The 25,676-nt window shown below is 43.8% G+C and overlaps 1 protein-coding gene across 4 annotated transcripts in view; it reads left to right on the forward strand.

Annotated features, from left to right (window-relative positions):
• Positions 1-25,664, forward strand: part of RABGAP1 (RAB GTPase activating protein 1) — a 171,246-nt gene extending 145,582 nt beyond the window's left edge. For 2 of the 4 annotated variants that reach the window (XM_043566378.1, XM_043566379.1), the window contains 7 exons: positions 8,877-8,969; positions 9,405-9,515; positions 18,931-19,035; positions 19,895-19,978; positions 20,651-20,722; positions 22,363-22,560; positions 23,888-25,664. In XM_043566378.1, coding sequence (XP_043422313.1) covers positions 8,877-8,969; positions 9,405-9,515; positions 18,931-19,035; positions 19,895-19,978; positions 20,651-20,722; positions 22,363-22,560; positions 23,888-24,010 — 786 coding nt within the window. In that variant the 3' untranslated portion in view covers positions 24,011-25,664. Of the gene's footprint in view, positions 1-997; positions 1,060-8,876; positions 8,970-9,404; positions 9,516-18,930; positions 19,036-19,894; positions 19,979-20,650; positions 20,723-22,362; positions 22,561-23,247; positions 23,394-23,887 lie in introns of those variants that run through there. The other 2 variants (XR_006295052.1, XM_043566380.1) reach the window with 2 other exon arrangements.
• Positions 25,665-25,676: the final 12 nt, after the last annotated feature.

A 25,676-nucleotide genomic window follows, 5' to 3' on the forward strand; every position in this document is an offset into this window, starting at 1 on the left:
TTTTTTTTGGCTTATGCTTTCAAGGAGTTAAGATAGACAGTGCTGCACAGCACACAAATTTTGTGCCTAGACACATAATTCCTTCTGGTCCTGGAGAGCTCTGCATGGCGGGGGTACACTTTGGATAATGCCCCCTATTTGCACATAGTTTCCGGTGAGAAAGATCGTAATCTTTCTTGAAATTGACCCACAGTGTGGAAAAGCCTACATATTGACCAGGACACGAGAATGAAATTTTTCTGCTAAAAGGTGGGATACAGTGTAGTTAGCAATGATTAGTTGTACTCTAGTAGGTTAATACTTAATGCCAAAATTATTAAGGGAAATATAGGCAACAGTTGAGCCAATTGTTGGCAAAGGACCTCAGTCACTGTGATAATTTGCCAGCTCAAAAATGAGGAAAATCACTGTAAGCTCAGTCATGAGCGCTGCGTTATGTGGACCGCACGAGGTAGGGGTGCCTCCGTCAGCAAGAAAGTGCATCTGATCATCTGTGGCTTTGACGTCCCCTCTCTAGACATGGAAGAGGGGATCCCTGCTTTATGAATGGCTTGGAAACTAGCTTTTTAACTTTTTGGTCTAGAATTTAGAAAGGGAGCATTGACTTTGTAACTTACTGAAATCCCATTCCATTATTTTTTAATTTCTTAAAAACCGTGGCTTCTGATTAAGGTGGGAATTAGGAATGCTTTGCCTCATATGCCAGTTGAGAAAACAGTTACCTACTTTTGTTGTTGTTGTGTTTTAACAGTTTTGATGTTGTAATTTCTGGTATTTGTATAGTTTTTATAGGTATCTCATTTCTCCCTCACAGTTCCCTGTGAGGTATGCAGGCCAAGTCAGTTTCCAAGTGGAAACTGAGGCTTATAGAAGTCTTGGCCAACTGGTACTTGCTGGGCAGTGACAAGAGCCCTAGTGGAACTCAGGCCTTCTGACTCCACATTCCCAAAGCTTCCCACTCCATTGCATTGCCTCTTCTCATTGCAGAATTGCAGCAGGAATTAAGTTTGGTGTGGCAATATCTGAAATGGCCACCAGATGGGTGTGTTGCTCAAAAAGGTCTGTATTCCTCTCTGCCTGTGTGTCTTCCTTTTCTCTATACATCTTTCTCTTTGTCTGTCTTTACTTACCTCTTTCTCCTTTTCTCTCTTTTCAGTCCTTTTACTTCTCCCCTCCTCTCTCTTTCCCCTGAGTTTATTATGGAACTGATATAATTTATTTTTTTTTAAGTTTTAGATCTCTGCTCTTAGTCTAAAATTTAATAGCATACATAAGAACTCGTTATTTGTCCATTGAGTTGCTCCCCTTTTATGGGTCATTGTCTTGAGATAGATTGTTCCTACTTTTTTTTTTTTTAAGTTTATTTACTTGAGAGCGCGCATGCACATGCATGCACGTGAGCAGAAGGGAGGGACAAAGAGAGAGGGGGAGAGAATCCCAAGCAGTCTCCGTGCTGTCAACACAGAGCCCAGCCTGGGGCTCAATCTCAGGAACCGTGAGATCCTGACGTAAGCCGAAATCAAGAGATCCTGACTTAACCGACTGAGCCACCGAGGTGCCTGTTTCCACTTCTGATAAAAGATCTAAAAGGACTTTGATTTACTAAAAAAAAGATTTTTAAGTAATCTTCTGCATACAGTGTGGTACTTAAAACCACAACCCCCAGATCGAGTCACGTGCTATATACCAAGTGAGCCAGCTGGGTGCCCCAGGATTTTCACTTTAAATAGATTGTTCCAGGAGATCATGAATGGTCCTTAGGAGCTCCACAACACTTTCATACTCATAACTGTACTATGCATCGTGTTTAGAGGGAGAAAATTGGAAAAAAAATGAATTTGTAGGCCTTGCATTTTTTTAATTCAAGAAGTATGTGAGAGCAACTGGTTTTTTGTTTGTTTGTTTTTTATGTCTACACAGAGATGTTTCAGAATAAGTCAGATACGTAAGGCTAGTTTGGAAGAAGTAGGAGCCATAAAAGAGATAGCTGGTGATTTTCTTAGATTAAACCTGAATGAAGATTTGACCCTTTCACTGTAGAATCCTGCCTAAGGTGAGATGGAATTCTGAGCCATTGATTGCTTCATGGGGATTTGTTATTTCAGACTTAAAGTGAATGTACAAGACTTCAAACTACCTGTAGAAAAAGCCACTACAGAAACCAAATAGCAGTATCTCGAAATTAATGTAATCCTAACCATTTGCTCTTTGGAGAAACAGAATACTCTTTGGCATTTGGGTGTATTTGTTCTTGGGGATATTTTTATTTAAGACCTTACTAGCAGAATTAGTTTGAAATTCATTCTCTGCTCAGATCATTTGTATAGTTAGTGTGTGTTAGGATCTTAGGCCCTATGATTGCAGTGGCTTCATCAGTCTTGTCTCTTACTCTATTCACAGAATTTTGCATAGTGTCTACACAGTGACTTCATCCTTACAGTGATCATATGAGGTCATTTTACAGGCACATATACTGAAGCTTAGAGAACTGAAGAAAACTCCCAAAGGGTATAAAGTTAGTAAGTGATAGAGGTGGGGTCAGATCCCAGGAATTTCAGACTCTAAAGTCAATCCTTACCATCATTGTGCCGTGGTGTAAATGAGGGGGTGAATGAATGGGACGAGAGCTACTTGTATTGGTCCATTTTTGCTGATGTTTGTCATGTAATGGTGGGTGAGCTGAGTCTCTGTCAGTTTAGCAAAGTTGTAGCTAAGTATAGCCAAGTTCAGTTTTTCTTATGACTAGACCAGGCTATAGTTTTACTTCTGTGTTTGTTTCCTACCTTTTATATTGGATTTCATGAGGAAACTTATGAGTGCTCTTTTTCTCTGCAGTGAACTATAAATTTTGCTGGTTATCACAAGGGTAGCACTGCCCACTACCTTCTTATTTTATTTTAATAAGCTGGTCTCCCTTGGTTGTTTTCTTTGTTTGGGTTCTCTGCTACTAATTCGTTTCTTGCATTTTAGAAAAATACTCTGATGGTGGAACCAGAATGCCTAATTCTATTTAGTGATCTTTGAGGGAGTTTGAGCCTGAACTCTTTGAACAAATTAAATAAGAAGGCTCAGAAATTAAATAGAATGTTGATTTGTTTCAAGTGGTTATAAGTGCGGGCTTGGGAGTCCCACAGACCTTGGCTCTCATCCTGGCTCTACCTCTGCTGTGTGACCCAAGGTAGTTTAACGTGACAGGGTTGTAGAGAGGGAAATCAGATGATGCCTTTAAAGTAGCTGCTGCTCTCCTGATGACTATCGTCATCATCACCACCACCACCACCCCCACCACCATCATCATCATCACCATCATCATCATCACCACCAGTGCTCATTTGACCTGCCCTGTTTTGACCTCCTCTGCCCAGGCGTCTGCTTTCCTTAAGCCAGTTCACGTCAACACGCATTTATAGATTTTCTTATGTGCTCAGTGTTGAACATGCTACAGAGATGGATGAGAAACAAGAGTCACTCCAGATTTGTGTTCCTGTGCTGCTGTTGCCACCTAATAGGCTGGGCCCTTGGCTCTAGATGAGTCACTTTCCCTAACTAGGTCCTGATTCCTCATCAGTGAAATGAGGTGATAATTCCTACTATACCTATCTCAGATAATTGTTTTGGGAATTAAATAAAATAGTAGCTTGTAGAGGTATCTTGTTATCATGAAAGTCCTGTGTAAATCTCAGGTTTTTAAATCAGTAACTAAATAAAGCGAAGACCCTGCCCCAAGCATTCTAAAAAAGGAAGATGGACTTGTATCAGATTTCTTTGTTTAGCATTGAGGACTTTGGGGTCAAGATCTCCTCAATATACCAGACCTCTTCATACCCACCCACTCCCTCACACAACATACTTCACCCTGCCATGTAGACCTACTAATATTCAACCTCCCATCTCTCCTCCTGCACTTGTGACTCCAGCCCAGTGGGGATTCTGACCTTTGCAGCAGTTTCTTAAGCCAAACTTGGAAATCAGCTCCTGTTTCCTATCCACAGCCTATTTCCTGTTCTTATGTGTTAAATGGATGTTGTTTAAATAGCTTGTTGCTTGCAACACATGTTCAGAGGGTAACTCTGTCTCTGATTCAAGATAAGAATGTAGATTTTTTTTTAAGTTTATTTATTTATTTGAGAGAGAGAGAGAGAGAGAGAGAGAGAGAATATGAATGAATAGGGGAGGGGCAGAGCAGGAGAGAGAATTCCAAGCAGGCTCCAAGCTCTCAGCACAGAGCCTGACGTGGGACTCGATCTCACGAATAATGAGATCATGACCTGAGCTGGAAGAGTTGGGACACTTAAAGGAGCCACCCAGGCGCCCCATTAATGTAGATACTAATAATAACATGTAATGGCTGCCCTTTTTATTAAGAAGACCTCATGTGTTGGGCGCTCTCCTGAGCTCTTGATATGCTTAATATCATGCAATCCGGTTAACAGTAGTCCCGTAAGGACTACTGGAATTTTCTCAGATGAGGAGCCTGAGGCTGAGATAAGGCAACTCACCCTCCTTGACAGAGTAAGCCAGTGACATAGCCATGGCTCAAGTCTGGGTCTGTCCACCTACAAAGCCCAAGTTCTCAGTGGCGAACTGTCCCACCTCCCTCCCACCCATGTTCACGGCCACTCTCCACTTTCTCCGCTTTCTCTACCAGATCAGGTACCAGCTCTCCTGGGACAGATAGCACATGTTTTAAGAGAGCATCATCCATTTCCTGTGATAGATAAATGACAAGTGACCCAGGAAGAGGTGTTTGGGATTAAATACATACTTCTATCAGGTTATCAAACTGGCATGATCTAAGTCTCCACCTTCTGTCTGACTCAGGGTTTCTTAACCTGGGACTGTGGGTGGCTCAGGGAGCACAGGGATCTTCTGAAATGGTATGCAGAATGCTTTATTGCTGGTGTAGGGTGAGGGCAGAGTTGGCTTCTGTGTTTTTTTATGGGATCCATGGCTTTCAGGAGACTTTTGAAGTAGTATTGTCTCTAATAGTGTGAAGAAACAATGTACAACTTGCAGCGGGATATAAAATTGGTTTTATCTAAATTATAAACGTAGTCTTATCACAGGAAATTATTAGTTTCCCCCCACCCTGAAAGTACATTTTAAACAGAAAAAACTTCAAAATTAAGCTTCTTTAAGGGCAAAAATACCTGTGTGTGATGCTGTGGTTTCCATAGCCTTCTGATAGGAGTCCACTAATAGTAGGTATGATTCAGAGCTCTGGGGCTGATTCCATAGCTTCCCTGCTTCCTCAATTCAATTAGATGTTATTGGTATAAGTAAGAGACAAATAAAATGAACCTTAGACTTTAAGAGTGAGGACTATGTCTCTATTGATTATTTTCATGCTTGCTGTGTACCAAGGCATTAGGAATTTTACAGTACTTGGGAGTCCCTGCCCTTGTGGAGCATGCATATTGTGTCCTACATGCATCTTTGTATCACTAACGCCTCACAAGGAACACTGCACATGGCAATGCTCAATTGTTGGATAAATAAATGTCCTGCTGCATCCTTATTAGGTTAAAAGGAAAGCCATTGGCTTTGATTTGTTCAGCATCTGATTATTGAGTCCCACTTATGTTCCAGGCATTGAGCTAGGTACCAGAGATACAGGGTAAGCAAAACAGAGGTGGCTTGTTTCCCATTGGGAAGACAGACAATCAAGTAAGCACATAAATAAATAATTGTGAACTTGGATAGGTACCATGGAGGAATTGACTTGATGTTATGAGAATATATAATAACAAAGACCTGGCCTGATAGGGGAAGAAGGTGCCAGGGAAGGGCACTCAAGAAGTGACGTTAGAGCTCTGGTCTGAAAGGTGGATAGGAGTGAAACAGATGTGGGGCCGTCCAGGCAGGGGGACCAGACCTGCACCATGTGCTCACTTCAGTTGCTATTTTCATTCAGAAGGAAGGTTGATGCAAAAAAGAGGAGGTCCTTTCTCATTAACTTAGCAGGCATTTCTGGGCATTCTCTTTGTGCCTGGACAAGGGACAGTGATGAGTGAGACAGTTCTGACCTGGAGAAGGCACTGATAATGGGACAGACAGGCTAAGAGGTGCTGATCTCTTGTTGGTGCAGCCTAAATAAGGAGGCTGGAATTGCTGATTTTGCTGCTGGTACCTGTTGGTTCCCCATTCAGGTATCAGACATCTGCCTTTTCATGGGGTCCATTCCTAAGACATAGCCTGAACTGGTTGGCTCTGGTATACAGCTGCCCATGCTCCAAAAGTCAGGATCGGCTGTGAACCCTTTAGAAGCAGTGTTGGTTTTATTTATCTTTTGTTTGTGGTGGGGGTGGGGGGTGAGGGGCAACGTGGTGAAGTGGGGGATGGAGACCAAGAACAAGCGAGGAGGAGAAATCTGGGAGCAAAGCAGAACTGATGAAGTCAGAACTCTGGACCAGCGAGGAAGATGGTGGAGCTCTGTTTGTGTCCAGTCCTGAGGGGTGATCCCTGAGGACTGACTGAGAAGCATAGGTGGGGACCGTCATCGAGAGAAACAAGCGAGAGCTCTATGTTAGAGAAGCCCAGGATAATTATGAGAATTATTTTTCAGCAGCATTTATTTTGTTTATTTAATTATAAAAATAAATCATGCTCAAGGCAGAAAACTTGCAAAATGTGGGAAGTACATAAAGAAATGCCTGGATCCTGTCATGAAAATGTCAGAACCAAATGAGATAGCATGTGTTAAAGGTTTTGACATCTATCAGGAACTCTGTGTACGGTAACTGCTGTTACAGTGCTGAGGCAGAATTAACCCTTCCGCTCTGAGAATGAGACATTTATCATAAGGGGTAAGGAAATGTACAAGAAACGGTTTTGTAATTAGCCTGTTATAATGTATGTTTATGGGGGAAACATGTTAGCCCTTCCTTACCCCAGAATGAGAATGAAAAGTTGAAGAATCCTGAAGATTTGTGAGAATGTTTTATAGGATTTATGTCAGATTTTTTTTTTTTTTTTTTTTAAATAAAGCACTAGGTGGAGCTTTATATCCATTGTCTTCCCTGTCATTTAGCCAGACTGACAGCGAAGAACACGGGGAGGAAGTGTTTGCTGCCCACAAGTCTCATTTCTTTTCTCTTCCTCACTATTGATCTGTTAAGATTGTCTATAAATTTACTGATCACACAGATGTTTTATTGAGGTGCTTTCTTCGTGAATCACTTATGTACACAAAACATTTACCCCAGCATTGGCCTTAAACCGCAGAAGATCTGTCACTCTCCAGCTTGTGGTCTCACCCCAAGTGTTTAATGGGCATCTTTCTATAGACTGCAGCCAGGGCATTGTGTTATGTTCCTGGCTGCCTTCCTGTAGTAAGAGCCAGACTCCAGGAATAAGCTCTGATTGAGGCAGACCTGTAAACATCCGACGAGGGCAGTATCCATAGAGTCCATGGGAGGAAACACTAGGGCAGCTCAAGTAAGATGGAAAGGAAATCATGGAACAGGATTTGGAGATGCTGCACACTGGGGCTGCCCCACCCCCTTTCTAGGTCTCCATTTCTTTGTCTAGAAAATAAGGAAGTAAGAGGAGCCTACCTCTGAGATCCCTAATTCCTGGAACTGGGAGCTAAAAGTCCCGATTTGTGAGCCAGCAGCGCTGTGCTGATTATTGAAGCTTCGGAAAGGAATGAGCATTTGCTTTATGATCAGTGCTTAAATTGCACGTATTTATTTTAGCACTTCTCTATGTCTTGTATTTCATAGTCTTTCAAAGTGTAATTTAAAAAATACCAAAGGGTTAGTGGTTTAGAGGAAGGAGTCAAACAGAAGTGTAAGAGTTGCACCTTGAAAGGATGCCCTTGGTTACGTTCAGGTTGAAGAAAAAAAAAAAAAAAAGGACCAGCCTATAAGAGGGGAGGGGAGCTGTTTAGGTAGAACGAGAGCCAAGAGAATAAAGAGAAAAAAGATTGCCTGGAGGGAGGAAGAGTCCATTGGTGATGTTAAAGAGTGAAAGGCTGGAACTTTGTAGTCGAATTGGGGAGAATTATGACCCACTGGATGGAGTGATAAAGAAACTACTAGTGACCTTCAAGAGAGTATTTTCTATAGAGTGGTCAGAACAAAAGCTTGATTTAGAGAGATTAAAGAGAGGCCACGAAGCAATGGAAGCGAAATGTATACATACACCTGTGGTTTGCAGTGGCTGGTAAGAAGTGTGAGAGAAAGAGGACAGTAGTTTGATGGGGTAAAAGAGCAGCTAAGCAGAGTGGTCGGCAGAATGGTGTCTTTAAGGGCAGAGGGAATTGTGTCTATTTGAAACAGCTCAGAAGGAGCTAGTAGAGAGGAAAAGTGATAGATGGGAGGATAGTGAGTTCAGCTTGGCCTTTGCATGGAGTTTAGCTGACTGGGCTCAAATCCCCTACCTGTCAGTCCCTAACTGAGTGACCTTGGTCAAGTTATGTAATCTCCTTATACGTCCATTAACTTGCCTATAAAATGAGGATGATAATACCATATCTTGTAGAGGTGTCCTGAGGTCACAGATTGAAAGCACCTTTCGGTAGTGCTGGTATGTGTGAAATAAAATGGTGGAGGAAGAAAGTGACGATTAGGAACAACAGGACCCAGAACTCAGGTAGGAAGGGTCATCATAGGGTATTCATTCTAACACTGTTAGTAAAAATTTTAGGAAGCCATTATCCCGAGTAGAACCCTAGACCCTAGTGATGAAGAAATCTGTGTCCTGAGCTCGATCTGTGTCCAACCACCTCGATGATTCCCCTCCGCAAATAGGAAACACCACTCCCGGAGTGACCAGAGATGCTCAGGTCAGCAGAGGTCTTGGTCTTCAGTGCAGGCCCTGAGACACTCACCACTTCTGATACTTTTTAATTTGTGCTGTGGTTTATCCTACAGATTAGTCAGAAGAAGTTGAAAAAATATGAAAAAGAATATCACACCATGAGGGAACAGCAGGCCCAACAAGAAGACCCGATCGAGCGATTTGAGGTTGGTTTGCTTATGGCCCGGGCGATGTGAAGACCTTTGAGGCTTCCCTTGCATATGATTGTGCCTGTAACTAGCTTTGTTGAGTTCTTTTTAAAATTCAGTTCCACTGTTTCTGGGTTCAAGTTTCAGTTTGAATTTGCAAATTGGAAAGTAAGATCTGTTGTGCTTTAAGCCAGCTGCCTGGGTTGTCACAGTTCAGTGGACTTCTGTCACAGTTAATCTGAAGTAACTGCTTGACAGAGTCGCTGGAACCAGTTAGGTATTTCTCACCAGAGACAGAAAAGAAGAAAGTGCTGGTTGCCAGCACATTAGGACCAGCCACTCCTCCCATGATTTCCATAGGACTCAGAAATGAGTTTTGAGGGTCAGGCCTGAGAAATTGTCATTTTCATCACATTTCTACATGTTGTATAACTGGTTTCTTTCTAATTTCAGCGAGAGAACCGGCGTCTACAAGAAGCTAACATGAGGTTGGAACAGGAAAATGATGACTTAGCCCACGAGCTGGTAACCAGCAAGATTGCACTGCGCAAGGACCTGGATAACGTGAGTCTTACTTGGCAGAGGGATGGATTCTGTTGAAACTCTTGGCTTCTCCCCTCATCGAGTGCAGTCCTTGAATGGTAGTATTTATTGTCCTAACACGTCACCTACAAAGTGTCCTTCCTGTGATACCACTTGCTCTTATCACTGTTGCCTCCCTCCTTCCCTTCGGGGGTTTTCCGTTAAGCCCTCCTTCCCACGTTCTTGTCAAACAGGCAGCCCTCAAACTCCTTTCCCATCATTGTTTGATAAGAGGCCTTGTGACTAATTTGTATGCCCTCACAATTGGCAGGAGCATTTAATCATTATAATTTACTTACCTTCCCTGCGAAGAGATTCTGTTATCCTGCATGTTAGGTGCCTGTTGAATAAGCATTGCTGATGGTTATAAGGCTCAGTGCCTCAGCAGCTTGCCGTTTCACCAGTAATTTCAGTTGGCAGATGTTCTTTCTTTGCTTTTCCTAATCGTAAGGATCACGGTGATGGCTTTCCTGGCAGGGTATTTGTCCATTTTCTATACTATAAGCCTCCCCTTGAACAAGTGTAGTCTTTCATATGTCGTTTAGGTCAGAAGTTGGCAAACTTTCTCTGTGAAGGGATGGATAGTAAACAGTCTAGGCTTTGTGGGCCATATGGTCTGTGTTGCAACATCGAACTCTGCCACTGGCACAGAAGTAGCCGTAGACAGTAAGTAAAGGAATGAGCGTGGCTGTGTTCCAATAAAACTTTATTTACAAGAATAGGTGGCAGGCTGGATTTGGCGCATGAACTGTAGTTTGCCAACATCTGACTCAGATTTCCTTGTCAGGCTCCTAAGATTACTGTTCTGCTCGTTGGTTTCCTGAGGTTCTAGCGAAGGCTCAGGCTGTTGAGGGTTCCCAGGGGACTTACATGATATGTTGAACCCCATAAGATCTATGAACTTCACGGGGTCCTTGACATCCACCAAATATGTATGAAAATGCTGTGCTCTGTTTTTCTTTGAAAGTCCCTGCTTCCATTAGTTTCTCAAAGTGGTTCACAAGTGAGATGAGAGAGTGAGACGGCAGTACATCCTGGTTTTTATTCTCTTTAGAAATAGAATAATGGAGTAAAAATTTTTGGACAGACCTGTATTCTGGTAGCAATTACACTCCTTCCAAGTAGAGTAAAATGTGCAGAGGTAGAACAGTAGCGTGATAGTGAGAATGCCATGACTCGGTGTACGTGAAAAACGCCACCAAAGTATTCGCCACAGGCAGTGTCAGTGCCTCTGCTTGGCAGCTGCACCAAGCTGCATGTAACTGGGAAGTCTCCTTTTTCCAGTTTTTGCAGGGAGGCGGTTTCAAGGTCATTAGCCCTCAGTAACCGGAACCTAGAGCTCTTACTGTCTTTTGGTTTACCACAGTCTGGCCATCAGGTTCGAGTCCCCTCCCTATGGTGCAGATTCCCGGCATGCCCTCTGTTCTTCGCAGGAACACAATAGAATCATCCCCTCCCTGTTCAGGCCTTTCTGCCAAGTGCATGGAGGGAGCTGGGTTACACTGAGCAGGAACTGCTGAAGCAGGGCCACAGCGCACACCTGCGGCGGCTCCACAGAAGCTGGAGATCATGCCGAAAGGAGGTGAAAAAGACCAAAGAAGACGGGTCCTGGGTAGGAGCTTTGTGTTCCACAAAGGAATGATATGAAGAGGCAACTTAAGCTAGGATCCAGGTGGATGTTTACTTGGAGCTGTTGCATTCTCATTGGACAGCCCCAGTAATCACACTGGTGTGCCCCTGTTTAAGGTGGATCACAGACTTCTTACGTTCTTGAAGCTTGCCCCTAAAAAGGTAAAGGTATAAACCTTTTTTCAAGTTGTATTATCCTGACACAGTAAAGAACTAGGTCCTTTAACATTCCTGATACCAAAGTGAGAAATAGTTAAAAATAATGTGAATTCCCATTTCCTGATCACGAATGATAGGCACTGTGATAAGCACTTTGCTAACCTCTGGTATCTCATAACCTTGTCTCAGCCTTCTGAGGAGGGTTCATGAGCCCCATTTATGCATGAGGACTTTTTTTTAACAATCAGGAAACTTGAGACTCAGAGAGATGGAAGTGCCCCAGAGGAAGCAGAGCCAGGAACCCAACCCAGGCCCATCTAATTGGAATGCCCCAGTCTTTTCTACAATGCCACAGTCTCCAAAATAAATACAGAAAAGAGAGGCACCTGAGGGGCTCAGTTGGTTGAGTGGCTCGGTTGGTTAAGCATCTGACTCTTGATCTCGGCTCAGGCCTTGGTCTCACCGTTTGTGGGATTGAGCTCCGTGTCGGGCACTGCAGAGCCTGCTTGGGATTCATTCTCTCTCTCTCTTACTCCCTCTCTCTCTCCCTCTCTCCCCCTCTCTTCCTCTCCATCCCTCCCCCCTTAGAATAAACTTAAAAAAATAGGTAAATAAATAAGGAGCGAGAAGGTATGATTTGATGTCATTAACTACATCAAAACCATAGATAGTGATACATAACAGCAATCCTTTTTTGAGCACTTAATTAGTTCTAGGCGTTGCCCTAAGTGCTTTTTACTTACTGTCTTATCAGATCCTCAAAACAACCCATGTTATGTCAGGGATAAAGTGCGATCCCCATTTATTTATTTATTTATTTATTTATTTATTTATTTATTTATTTTTAATATGAAATTTGTTGTCAAGTTGGTTTCCATACAACACCCAGTGCTCATCTCAAAAGGTGCCCAAGGGATACAGCAGGAGTGCTGATCCCCATTTTACTGGTGAAGACCTGAGGCAAAAGAGGTAAACTGTCTGACATGGATCCCACTGTCAGTCAGTGCCACAGCCCTCAGATTGGAACCCAGATGGCCTGACGTCAGAGCTCACATTCCTAAGTTGGCTCAGAGGAGCAGGGCCCTGAACATCAAAACTGAGGTCCCATCCTGTAGTGTCAGCCATCTCCACTAAGACAGACCTTCCCACAAGTCTGTCTTCTTGTTTCTTTTGAATCGTCACTGAAAACCAACTGAGGTTCTGAAGGGAGGGCTGTGGTGTTCTCTCACCCCTTTTTTTGTTTTTGGCCTTCAGGTACTCAGTCAGGTTTTTGAAAGAACTTCATTGTCTTCAGCTTTTCCCTTCTTGCATCCCAGAGTAAAATTATGGTATGTGACTTTACCGGGTTTCCAGAACACTTTTCCAGTTGATGTTTTATGTCACTTTTATTGTTCCTCATCTGTCACTTTTGTTAATATGGAAATTACTAGTTAGCCACTGGGTCCCTAGGTGACCCCAGCCATGCTTTCTCCTCTGTGGCCCGGGAGTAATACCCAGATCTAACATTGTGCAAGGCACCTGGCACAAGGCCAACAGTGAGTCCCCTCTGGCACACTTGCTGTCTGCACTGAGCGCAGCGTCAGAGTGAGAGGGAAACTTTCGGGAGCCCTCCTGCTGAGATTTGGATTCTGGCTGCACTAAGCATTACATCTGTGACCTTGAGCAGCTTGTGAACCTTTCCCGAATGAATTATTTGGGCCTGTCAAGAATCAGTTGTGTGTATGGGTCTCCTCAGTTCCATACCTGCTCCATTAATCTATGTGCGTGTCCTTATGCTAACCCCACGGTCGTCATTGCTATAGCTTCACCGTCTGAAAATCAGGTCATGGGAATCCTCTTTGTTGTTGTTCTTAAAAAACAGGTCCGACTTCGGCTCAGGTCATGATCTCGAGGTTCGTGAGTTCGAGCCCCGCGTCGGGCTCTGTGCTGACAGCTCAGAGCCTGGAGCCTGTTTCCGATTCTGTGTCTCCCTCTCTCTCTGACCCTCCCCCGTTCATGCTCTGTCTCTCTCTGTCTCAAAAATAAATAAACGTTAAAAAAAAAAAATTAAAAAAAAAAAACAGTTCGGTTCTTCTATCATCTGCATTTCTATATAACTAATAGACTCAATTTGTCAGCTTCTAGAAATAACAGCCTTCTGGGATTTTGAGTAGGGTTGCATTGAATGTATAAATCAGCTTGGGGAGAATTATCATCTAAATAGTATTTGAACCTTCCAATCCATGAATAGGTTATAATTTTCATTTATTTGGGTCTTTTTCAATTTCAGCATTGTTTTTAGTTGTCAGTTAACAAGACTTGCACATTTTTAAATTTATTGTAAAGGATATTGTTTTCTTAAATGCATTTTCCAATAATTTCTTGCTAATCTCTAGAAACAAAACTGTTTAGGGGCACCTGGGTGGCTCAGTTGGTGAGTGTCCAACTTCGGCTCAGGTCGCGATCTCATGATTCGTGAGTTCGACCCCCGCATCGGGCTCACTGCTGTCAGCCCATTAGTGCAGAGCCCGCTTCAGATCCTCTGCCCCCTCTCTGCCCCTCCCCTGCTCGTGCTCTCCCAAAACTAAATAAATATTTAAAATTTAAAAATAGAAATAAAACTGATTACATGATCTTCTATCCTGTGACCTTGCTGAATTCGCTTAGGATTCTAATAGCTATTTTTGTATGTTATTTAGGATTTTCCACATACACAATCATTTCATCTCGGAATAAAGACAGTTTATTTCCTTTTGAGTCTTTAGGCCTTTTTCTTGCCTTCCTGCACCGACCAGGATCTTCAGAACAGTGTTGAACGGGAGAGGCCCCCTCCCAATGAGGCTCCCTTGTTGCCGTGTCCCAGGTATCACCTGTAGATTTTCCAGAGATCAGGTTGAGGAAGTTCTCCTTTCTTCCTATTTGCTGAGTTTTTGTCATGAATGGGTGTCAAGTTTTGTTATTCTTCCTGCATTTGTTAAGATGATTATTTACTATTTCTCGTAATTCTGTTAATATGGTGACATAATTTGATTTTTTAATGTAAACCAGCCTTGCATTCTGAGGAAATTTAGGGTTTCCTTTTTTTCCCTTCAGATTTTTATTTGTATTAAAATTTCTGTGTTCATGAGGAATATTTGTCTGGAGTTTCCTTAATTTTGTGTTGGTGTCAGGGTAATGATGGCCTTCAAAAATAAATTGGGAAGCATTCCCTCCTGTTTTCTTAAGGCCTTTGTGTAGCATTCTTCCTTGATTAAATCTTGGATTTACCTAGTGAAGCCATGTGGGCCTGGAATTTTCTTTGGAAATTATTTAATAATGAATTCAGTTTACTTCCAGACACAGAGCTATTCAAATTTTCTAATTCTTCATGTGTCTACTTTTATCATTTCTGTCTTTCACGTAACATAATCATGTCAGTTATCTAATGTATTGGCAAAGTCATTGGTATTTCCATTGGTATTTCTTTTAATGTTTATAAGATCTACTGAGATGGTCTGTCTTTCATTCCTGATATGGAATGAGTTTGTGTCTTCTTTTCCCTTAATCTGACATTTCTAGAAATTTATCAAGTGTGTTGATTTCTTCAAAACCCACTTTTTGGTTTCTTTTGTTTCTGCTTGTTTTGTTCCATTGATTTCTCCTTTCCATTATTTTTTTTCTAACTTCTTTTTTAGTTTAGTTTGCTCTTTTTCTAGCTTTTTTTTTTTTAATGTTTATTTTTGAGAGAGCATGGGTGGGGGAAGGGCAAAAGGGAGGGGGACAGAAGATCCAGAGTGGGCTCTGCACTGACTGCAGTGATCCTGATAGGGGGTTTGAACTGCTGAACCACGAGATCATGACCTGAGCCGGAGTTGGACGTTCAACCAACTGAGCCACCCAGGGACCCCTCTTTTTCTAGCTTCTTAAAGGGAAAGCTTGATCATTAATTTTGGACACTTTTTTTCTTTTTCTTTAAAAAAAAACTTTTTGGGGCGCCTGGGTGGCTCAGTCAGTTAAGCGTCCGACTTCGGCTCAGGTCATGATCTCGCGGTCCGTGAGTTCGAGCCCCGCGTTGGGCTCTGTGCTGACCGCACAGAGCCTGGAGCCTGTTTCAGATTCTGTGTCTCCCTCTCTCTCTGACCCTCCCCCGTTCATGCTCTGTCTCTTTCTGTCTCAAAAATAAACGTTAAAAAAATTTTTAAAAAACCTTTTTTTTAATTTATTATTTTTGAGAAAGAGAAAGCACGTGAACAGGGAAGGGGCAGAGAGAAAGAGGGGGGGTTAGAGGGTCCAAAGCAGGCTCTGTGCTGATAGCAGAGAGCCTGATACAGGGCTCGAACTCAGGAACCATGAGATCACGACCTGGGCAGAAGCCAGAAGCTTATCAACTAAGACACCCAGGCGCCCCTGGACCCCTTTTTTCCTAAAATAAGCATTTTAAAGTTACATATCCCCCTCAAGCACTATTTCAGCTGCATCCTACACATTCTGATAGGTTTGTTTTTATTTTCATTCAGTTCTTATTTTTTCTTTGACCTGTGAATTGGTTAGTATCAATTAGTATTAGTTTATTAAGCAACTATTAGTATTAGTTGTTTAATTTGCAACTATTAGGGATTTTTCCCAGAGATTTTTCTGTTGTTAATTTCTAATTTAATTCATTTGTGGTTGGAGTACATATCCTTTCTGATTTTAATCCTTTTAAAATATATTTATGCTTATTTTAGGGCCTACTTTTGCTCTATTTGGGTGCATGTCCCACAAGCACTTGGAAAATGTGTGTGTTCTTTTGTTGTGGGTACAGTCTTCTATAAATGTCAGTTTGGTCAAGTTGATTGAGTGTTGTTAAAATCCTCCATAAACTTACTTGTTTTCCCTCTGCTTGTTCCATCACTTACTGAGAGAACAGTGAGGAAGTCTCTAATTTTGCATTTATTTCTCCTTTCAGTTATGTCAGCTTTAATTTCCTGTAATTTGAATTTATGCATACATTTCAGATTATTACGCCTTCTCAGTGGAATGAGTCCTTTATTGTTATGAAATGTCACTTTTTGTCTCTGGCAATACTCTGCTCTGAAATCTGCTTTGTCTGATATTAATGTAGTCACTCCAGCTTTCATTATATTGCATGGTACATCTTTCTCCATCCTTTGGCTTTTAACATATCTGTGTCTTTATATTTAAAATGGTCTTTTGTAGCCAGCTTATAGTTGGGTCTTGCTTATTTTATTGAGTCTGATAATCCGCTTCTTTTAACTGCAATGTTTAGGCCAGTTACATTTAATGTAATTACTTATATGGTAGATTAAGTCTACCATCTTGCTATTTGGCTATTTGTTGCATTTGCTTTTTATTTCTTTTCTTTCTCCTTTTCTGCCTTCCTTGGTTTAATTGGGTATTTTCATGATTTGAGTTTATCTCCTTTATTACCTTAGTAGCTATTCCAGAGCTTTCTTATTTCCAGGCCTCTGTCAGCATCTCTGGCCCCTTAACTCTGCCTCATTGATGTTTTGAGATGTGCTATTTGGAACCCTTTGCCCTACTTCTTGTCCAGAATGTGCCTCTAGGTAGAAATCCAGGGTGGTAGTAGAATTCATCTTGTTTGTTTTCTTTCTCCCAGGAACCACAGTCCTGCATTTATTATTTTCATTGTCTGAAAATAGTAGTTTCATACATTTTATCCAGTTTTTTGTTTACAGTGATAGGGTAAATCTGGTCCCTGTTAGTCCTTCATGACCAGAAGTGGAAGTCTGGATTTGTGTTTATTCTCTCCAGACCCTCCCTCTTCCTATGCTTATGCAGATGGAGTGCAGGGAGTGTGGTGCCCTTAGGGGGTGCTGGTCAGGCCAGTCCATTAGTTTCTGTGCACCTCCCTTTCACAGCATTGAGAGTCACTTCTTGGCGTGACAGCACCGACACTGGGCTTAATGTCACGCCACCTGGTTGTAGATTACAGCTCTGCTACATGCGCTGTGAGAACGTGAAGGAATCACTTCCCCATTTGCTTTTCTTTTCTTTCTTTTTCTTTCTTTTCTTTCTTTTTTTTTTTTTTAAACAAACTGGGGAGCCACGGTGGGCAGGGAAGACTTGACTTCAAAGACCCAGTTCATATCCTGGCCGTTTCACACTTCTTAGAATCACTACCATGATAGTGATGACGAATAGCTGAGAGAACGTACGAATGTGCCGCAGGCTCCAAATTACTTCTCAGAAGAGGATAACTGAGTCCAGGGGAGGGAAAAGAGAGGTAATAGGTTGCTCCACAGATTAAAGTAAAACAAGTCTTTAACGGGACTTGCCTCTCTTTACTAGTTATTTCCTCTCTTGTTTGATTCTCATTTCCCTTTTGATTGCTTCTTGGGTTTGAGCTGTGGAAGAAGATGACAAGCCACTCCCCAGAAAGGATTGGCCTTAACTCTTGGACCCCACTTAATTGCACACTTGTGCAGTTTGCCTGTAATTAATGCCTTTTTGAGATTGCATTATCATGCCATTCTCAGTTCTCCATGTAAGGCCTCAGCCCTGCAGATCCTGATCCCCCCAAAGAAGATACATCAGGGGAGGTGGTATAGTGGAATGTGCCAGGGGCTCCATGACACCTCTTTTTTTTTTTAATTAATTTTTTGTAACATTCATTTTTAAGAGAGAGAGAGTGAGAGAGAGACAGAGCATGAGTGGGGGAGGGCAGAAATGGAGACACAGAATCTGAAGCAGGCTCCAGGCTGTAAGCTGTCAGCACAGAGCCCGATGCGGGACTCAAAACCACAAATTGTGAGATCATGTCCTGAGCCGAAGTTGGACGCTTAACCAACTGAGGTGCCCCTCCATGATACCTCTTTAGCTAGGTGACATCAGAAATGCTGTTTAGTTTCAGGGAATCCACCATCCATTCATTATTAAAAAGGAGGTTGGTATATAACAAAGACCCTCCATATCTAGTGGTCTGTAACTAGGAGCTTGTGCCCTCTAACATGCTCATTCTTCACTTATCCTTGAAATGTCCAGTCTCAGGGACTCCTGTATCTGGCATAGGTGCATCATTTTCACTTAGACCCACAGATCTACCCACCAGACTTTTGTATGCTTTCAAAAAACACTGGGGTAGAGGGTGGCCATTTCAGATAATGAAAAGAGAGTGTCAGGAGGGAGGTGGCTTCCTTTATCAAGTGATGAGAATGAGGTGCAGAACTTGTTTGATGAAGCACATGAAATACTAAGAGTCTGGAGGAGGAAAACCAGAATTTATCATTACTATTATTAGTGATAATGACAGGTACCTTTTATTGAGTGTTTACTGTATTCAAGGTGCTGTGCGGAGTCCTTTCTGTGTTTTATCCCTCATATGACAAGCCTGAAGTTCAGAATGATTCTCAGTGACTTGTTCAAGTGGCACATGATTCGGGAATGATGGGAGTTGAGCCCAGGCTATCTGATGCCAAAGGCTGAGCCCCTCACCACTGTCCTGCACAATGTCTGTGCAAGAGACTGAGCCAGGCACTTGTGCATGAGAGTCTCTGTGTGACCTCAGGCATGTCATTTCCCCTCTCTGGATCAGTTTCCCAGTCACGTTAAAATGGGATTGTGCTGGCCAATTCAGACCCCATCCGGTTCTCGATTCTTGTTGTGTGACAGCATCTCTTACATGCTTCAGGCTGAAGAGAAGGCAGATGCACTCAATAAGGAGCTGCTTATGACCAAACAGAAGTTGATTGATGCGGAAGAAGAGAAGAGACGGCTGGAAGATGAGTCTGCTCAGGTAAGGGAAGCTCAGCCCTCCCACATGCCTCTGTGTCTTGAGAGTCATGAGTCCAGCTGGCGGCTTCCTGCTGCCACTGGGGAACCCGCAGACAGCTGGCTTCAGTTTCCCTCCAAAGGCTTTTTTTATTTACTGTGTAAAGCATAATGGTTGTTAATAATTGGAGCGTAGCAGGAGACAGTGGGGCAAAGACCATCCTTTCTTGGGGCAAGAGAAACTCCTGTGTGTCAGCATCTGAGTGTGACAAAGAAGAGAGTTATTTTAGCATTTCTGCAGAAGGAAAGCAGCCATCATGTAATGTCTAGCTCTTCCCCTACCTGTCCGCTGGCATCTCCCCCACGGAGCAAACTCTGGAAGGCCTATCCTGAGCTAGCCCTCCACAGTCACTGGGGGCACAGACCCGCAGCCATAGGACGAAGAGCTTTGGATGCTGCGCACCACAGAGGAAGCCCTTTCTTGCCCTCACGGTTCTCCATAATGGTCATGCTGTTTAGTCTCTGTCAGGACAGCCTGAATGAGAGCAGGGCGTTTTCTCCATCATGAGGAAGGAGCAATTCTCTGATGAGCTCTTGAGTCTGTTTGGTTTATGCTGTGTCCTCAGCTCAGGCTCACGGTTGTGCTGCACTGGCAGGGGAAGCCTTAGCCAAAGCCCCACTCTGAAACGGGGTTTGATCTTTTATGGAAGCGTTTTGACTGTTCTCTCCCTCTCCTGGCATCAAGACCAGGCAGGTGAAACAGAACTCCTCCTGAGTAGGTTGGTTACTTTTTGGAAAGCCCAGAACAGAGCAGTTAGTGCCAGAGCTTTATATTTCCTTTAAGACATTCACTTTTCCTTTTTTTTTTTTTTTAACACCTGCAGTTAAAAGAAATGTGTCGTCGGGAACTCGACAAAGCAGAATCTGAGATTAGAAAAAACAGTTCCATCATTGGTGACTACAAGCAGGTGAGTAAGTGCACTGTTGGTGGGCCACATGCTCTGGAAGCCCTGCTCGCCTGGATGAGTGTGTCCCCTCCACACCCTGGGTTTCCCAGCTCTGCCACCCGCACCGACCGGTCACTGTACTTCGCCGGGCAAGTGACGTCACTGATTCTTAACGGGAAAATAAGAGAAATGGTCCCTGTCTCAGAGAACCGTCATGAGGGTTCCATAAGATCGTGTCTGTAGAGGGCCTGGCACCCTGCCCCACCGACAAATAGGCATTTAATAAATGAGAGCCACGCTCTGTTCTTACGGCCTCACATTCACCTATGCTCGTAGGCCGTAGAACCACTTCTCTCCCTGGCTGGTTTCAGTTTTAAGAACATAACTGAACTGGTCTTGTTCTTTCCTAAACTTGGATCTCGTGCCGGCTTGTGAGTCTGTCAAGTGTGTGTAAACCGTTGGCCATTGAGTGGGGCACCAGTGAGTTCCTCGAGTCCTAGGCCCATGGATATGGAGGTGGCCCAACCAGAGGAACCTCTGCTCTTCCCCCGACTCGACTCGTCCCCCCGGTGTGCAAGTACCGTCCTCTCCGCTCAGCACGGTCCAGCTTCCACTGCCGGATTCATCCCAAGCCCAGGTTATGCGGATGATGACACTGCTCAAGAGATTGTCTCATTTCATTTGTTTCTGTAGATTTGTTCTCAGTTGAGTGAAAGATTGGAGAAGCAGCAGACAGCTAATAAAGTGGAAATTGAGAAAATTCGGGTAAGTTTTCCTCTACCAAAGAGATTCTGTACAACCTACTTCATTTTATGGCTTTGTTCAGCACAACAGATTTTGGGAGAGGGTAGTTTTGATTTCCCTTTGATTTCAAACATGAGAGAAGCCACCCAGTACCCTGTTAGGTTCCTGTCATGGCCTGGCTGACAGCTGGTGGTGTGCCGGTCTCCTCTGGAAGGGAGTACAGATGAGACCCAGAGATCTGGTTTTCAATCTTAAAATACAATTGGCCTTTTCCTTATAAATCCACTTAACATCCTCTGGATATCGTGACTGAAAAAAAAAAAAAAAAAGGCGACCCAGGATTTCCGAATGTCGTCAGTACAGCAGGTGATCACTGCAGGGCACAGAGGTGAAGGAGTCCAGCCAGCAGTGGGTTTTGCTTGAGGGTAGGGGTGCAGAGACCAGGAGCCTGTGGTATCACTTGTCATTCCCTGTGTTCTGTACACTGGGACACTCCCCTTCGGAGTTCAATTACTTCTGCTTACAATGGATCCCAAAACAACGAGGACTTTGTGTAATGTTTTTGTTTTGTTGCCAGTTTGGGGGCTTTTGTAACTTGGTGCTTTCTTTCTTTAGGCTGTCCCTGTGTTAGAAGCACTTACCACATTTTTCGGAGAGGAGTAATTTACCAAAAGATGCTTTTCTAACACACTTACGACCCCGTGGACAGGAGGGTGGGAGGGATGTGCTCATGGCCTCGCACACACATCAGCAGTTTACCTGGAGCGAGAATACACCTGGCCTCCGCCCTGAGTAGAGTGTAAACAGCAGTATCTATTTTTTAAATATGACTTATTATCTGATTCTAAAACTGTTAATGCCCACTACAGAAAATTTGGAAAATGAAAGAAAACAAACTCTTGTAATTGTATTACCCACAAATAACATCACCGTTATTAACACTTCGGTGTACATTCTTTGAGTTTCTGTGTTTATTTCAACGTACAAAATGCCATTCATTCTGAGATACTCATTTTTTCCACATTCACATCTGAGAAATTGGGACATGCCTTATAACTGAGGGCTTTCTAAAGTGGCTTAATTGGAAGAATGTTTTCTTAGAGGAACATGAAATGGGGTTTCTTCCAGTCAGGGCCATCTTACTTTGATGAAATGTGGTAAATATTTGTAACCATGCTTTACAGACATTTCTGTGTCCTTGGTCACCCAGCATTTAACCAGTTCACCATGCTGTGAAAAGTTCCTCAAAAACTTTTTAGAGGCTGCATACAAACTACCTTGTATAAATACAGCACAGCTCTGTATTTCCTCTCCCACAGCGGTTGGATAGTTTACACCCCCTGCCCCATTTTGTTTCTGTCTCTGATTCCACAGTGAAAATCTTTGTACATGAATCTTTACTCACTGCATCTTCGTTTTTTTAACCGAGGTTCCTAGAAGGGAGGTGACAGACCAGGACATAAGAATATTTTTATTGCTTTTAGTGTATGACACCACGTGGCTTTTCCAGTAGGGCATCTGCCAAAGAGAACATAGTTTTTCAGAAGCTGTGGTGCTCAACCGAGAAGCCATCTCTTGGCTCCCCAAAAAGGAGGCGCCCACACCTTCCCGCAGGGCTGGTTTCTCTTCTTTGCCTCTTCACATCTGACCTTCAATTTCAGCAAAAAGTGGATGACTGTGAGCGCTGCCGGGAATTTTTCAACAAAGAAGGTCGCATAAAGGGCCTGAGCTCAGCCAAGGAGGTTTTAGATGAGGACACAGATGAGGAGAAGGAGACCCTGAAGAACCAGCTGAGGGAGATGGAACTGGAGCTGGCCCAGACCAAGCTGCAGCTGGTGGAAGCGGAGTGCAAGATCCAGGTAACGGCCGCCGCCCTGGGCCCGCCCGCGTGGGCTGGAAACCCTGGAAATGACCTTTATGGTTTGGGGTTTTTTTTCCCTTTTAACCTTTGACCATAATCCCTGTGGGAAGAAGCCCATTACTTACGATTTACCAGCGGATGTTTAATTAGTATTTGGACGGTCATAAGAATTGGACTTTATCAGAGAATTGTCCATCAACCTTGGGATCTTTTTGGTGAAGCAGAGAACACCTGCTTTGAAATCACAGCTGCACCACCAAACTGTGACCTTGGGTTAGTACAGAACCTCTTTACACTTCAGAGTCCTTATCTGCAAATGGAGACAAGGCCCCCCATCTGATAGTTTGTTCTGAAGACTACGTAAGATGCTGCCCAGAAAGGGCTCTCGGCACTGTGTCCGAGGACTTCCTAACTGCGAACTCGTAGGTCCCAACTCCCATCATTTAACTAGCTTTGTGACTTTGAACATGTGACCTGATTTATCTGAGCCTCCACTTCCGAAGAAGAAAGTGGGGCTTACTTAGGTCATCTTCACACTGCCGGGCCAGTTCCACGAGCACCAGTATAATACGGAGCACAGAGTGGGCCCTAAGCACCGTGTGTGGAAGGGACTAAGTTCAGGACTAAAGCTTAGGGCCTGGTCTCCCACATCACACACATTCACTGGGCATCTGCTCTTTGCCAGGCCCTGTTCTAGGTGCTGGGGTTGCAAAGCTAAGACATGGCTTGTGTGACTGTCCAGGACAATCAGGAAAAGCACCACCAAGGCAGCAGTATGTGAGCTGTGGTCAAAGAATGAACCAGGGTTGCAGCTGCAGAAGAGAGAGAACAGTGAGCATCCCTGGTGGAGGGAGCGGCGTGCTGAGCGGCAGAGGGAGGAGAGGGCCTGCCCAGTGAGGAGTGCCAGGAAGGCAGGGGTGGAGGTGGGCACTGAGCTGGCAGAGTGTCTCTGGGTCCAGATTATGAAACATCTCAAATGTCTTGCTAGGGAGTCTAGACTTTAAAGGTCTTTGCTGGAAATTAGTGGCATGGTCTTTACCATTAGCTCTGTCTGCCTGATGTGCAGTCGGTGGATAAGAGAAGGAAGCACTCAGTTAGGAGGTTGTTTTAATAAGTAGACGAGGCAAGAAATGAAGAGGGCTTAACTAGGAAAAATCCCAGAACTCTAGGGATTCCAGACCCTTTTATGCCAGGTGGAGACTGGGGAATTTCCAGAGGCCTCTCAAGAATACATAGGCTGAATTCTTATCTTGGCTCAGCTCTCGGGAGGCACCTCCCTTGACACTGGAGCCGAGCATGCTCACCGTACATTGTTCCCCTTGCAGGACTTGGAGCACCATTTAGGCCTTGCCCTGAACGAGGTACAGGCCGCCAAGAAGACGTGGTTTAACCGAACCCTGAGCTCCATAAAGACGGCAACGGGGGTTCAAGGGAAAGAGACTTGCTGAGTGAAGTGGCTGCCTCCAGACACCTTCAGAAAACACGACACCTTTTGTTGCCTTCTTTGGCCAGATGTGTGATTCTGTGACATGTCCCAGGACCAGAATGTACCTAAGTCAGATCCATAGCAGCATGTTGGTAGGTCATTGGACCAGAGCTCATGAAGCAGGCAGCCTCTCTGGGGTAAGGCTCTCCTAACTACTGATGCTAACAGGCCTGCTGGCTGAGTGACGCTCTGGACACGCTCTGGGAAACCATCCTCCGTGTGAGCTCCCAGGCCTCTTCCTGGTGTGGGTCACCACCTCACCCAGCCCAAGGGCTGAGTTGACATTATCGGAGTTTGGGGATCCTTCAGGCTTTTGGTTTTTTTCTAAACCTTTAATCTTTTTTTTGTTTGTTTTTAAATATACATATTATATATATATTGTGGGGTGGGGGTGGGGGGGCAGGGGATCAGTATCGCAAATAATTCTTATCTACTTCGTGCCAGCATAGGGTCCTCCAGGTAGACGCGGAGAAGCACTTTGTTTTAAATAGGAGGGTTTCCTGGTTGTAGTTGAAGCCACCTAGTTTTGTTAAAGAACACATTGCACAGGTGTTGGGTTTGGCATTATTCACGTTTCTGATCAATTCTATGCAACTCTTCTAGTTCCTCTCGTTTTTAGTGTTAGCTGCCAAAACGTCACAGGGCTGGGCTGGGCGACTTGACCGACTGTGAGACAGGGTTAATCATAACGTGGACAAATCTTATTTTGCTTCATGTGTCGTGTGTGTGTGTGTGTGTGTGTGTGTGTATAAATATCTTTTCCCAGTGTGCCCAACTGACAGTGTTTAAATCCCAGACCGAGACTGATCTGCACAACCTAATTATGTGGATATTTGGGCACTTAACGTCACTCCAGTTCTGCTGGGCTCCACTCTCCTCCCCCACCCTCTCGAGAGCTGGGAAATGCTCCATCACTTCAAGGTCCCTAGTGCTTTCACACAACAGGTCATACAGGCGAGGAGGACACTGCGCTGTGTGTGTGTGTGTGTGTGTGTGTGTGTGTGTGTAGACACATGTGCGGGATGCACAGGCCCAGGCCCGGTCCTGCTGACCCGTGTCCCTCCCTGGCTGTCTGGGCCCCCGGGCCCTCCCCCGAGTGTGCTGGGTGCAGACCTCGCTGTTCAGATGGGCTGCAGGTTCTCACTTCAAAACTACAGAATAGAGGTTTTAGCACCTTTAAAAAAACAAATAACCTAGACCTTTTAATTTATATAGTGATATGCTGACGGACTGGCGCTGATGATCTGGTCTCCGCACGCAGGGTGCAGGTAGCTGTTCTAAGAGGCACTGGTTTGTGTATAAAGATTCTTGGGTTGTTTTGTATCTCTTTTCCTGTTGGCTATACTAACGCTTGCTGAGGTCACTGTGACAAGGGAGGTAACAATGGCAACCCCCACCCCCCGAACCACACCCTCCACCGCTTTCTGTGTCTTTCTTGTTCAGTTACCAAAACAGCTGTAAGCCCATCTAAAACTAGGTGCGTGGACATTGTGCTAGGGTAGTTTCAGTGTGTCAACTTTATGAACTGAAATATAAACCAGTAAAATTGTATTACTATTTCTTTTGTTGGTTTTATTTTAACAGCATATTCATTAAATATTTTGGTACAAAGAGCATCACTTTGTAGA

The sequence above is a fragment of the Prionailurus bengalensis genome, chromosome D4 (assembly GCF_016509475.1).
Source record: "Prionailurus bengalensis isolate Pbe53 chromosome D4, Fcat_Pben_1.1_paternal_pri, whole genome shotgun sequence".
Taxonomy (NCBI): Eukaryota; Metazoa; Chordata; class Mammalia; order Carnivora; family Felidae; genus Prionailurus; species Prionailurus bengalensis.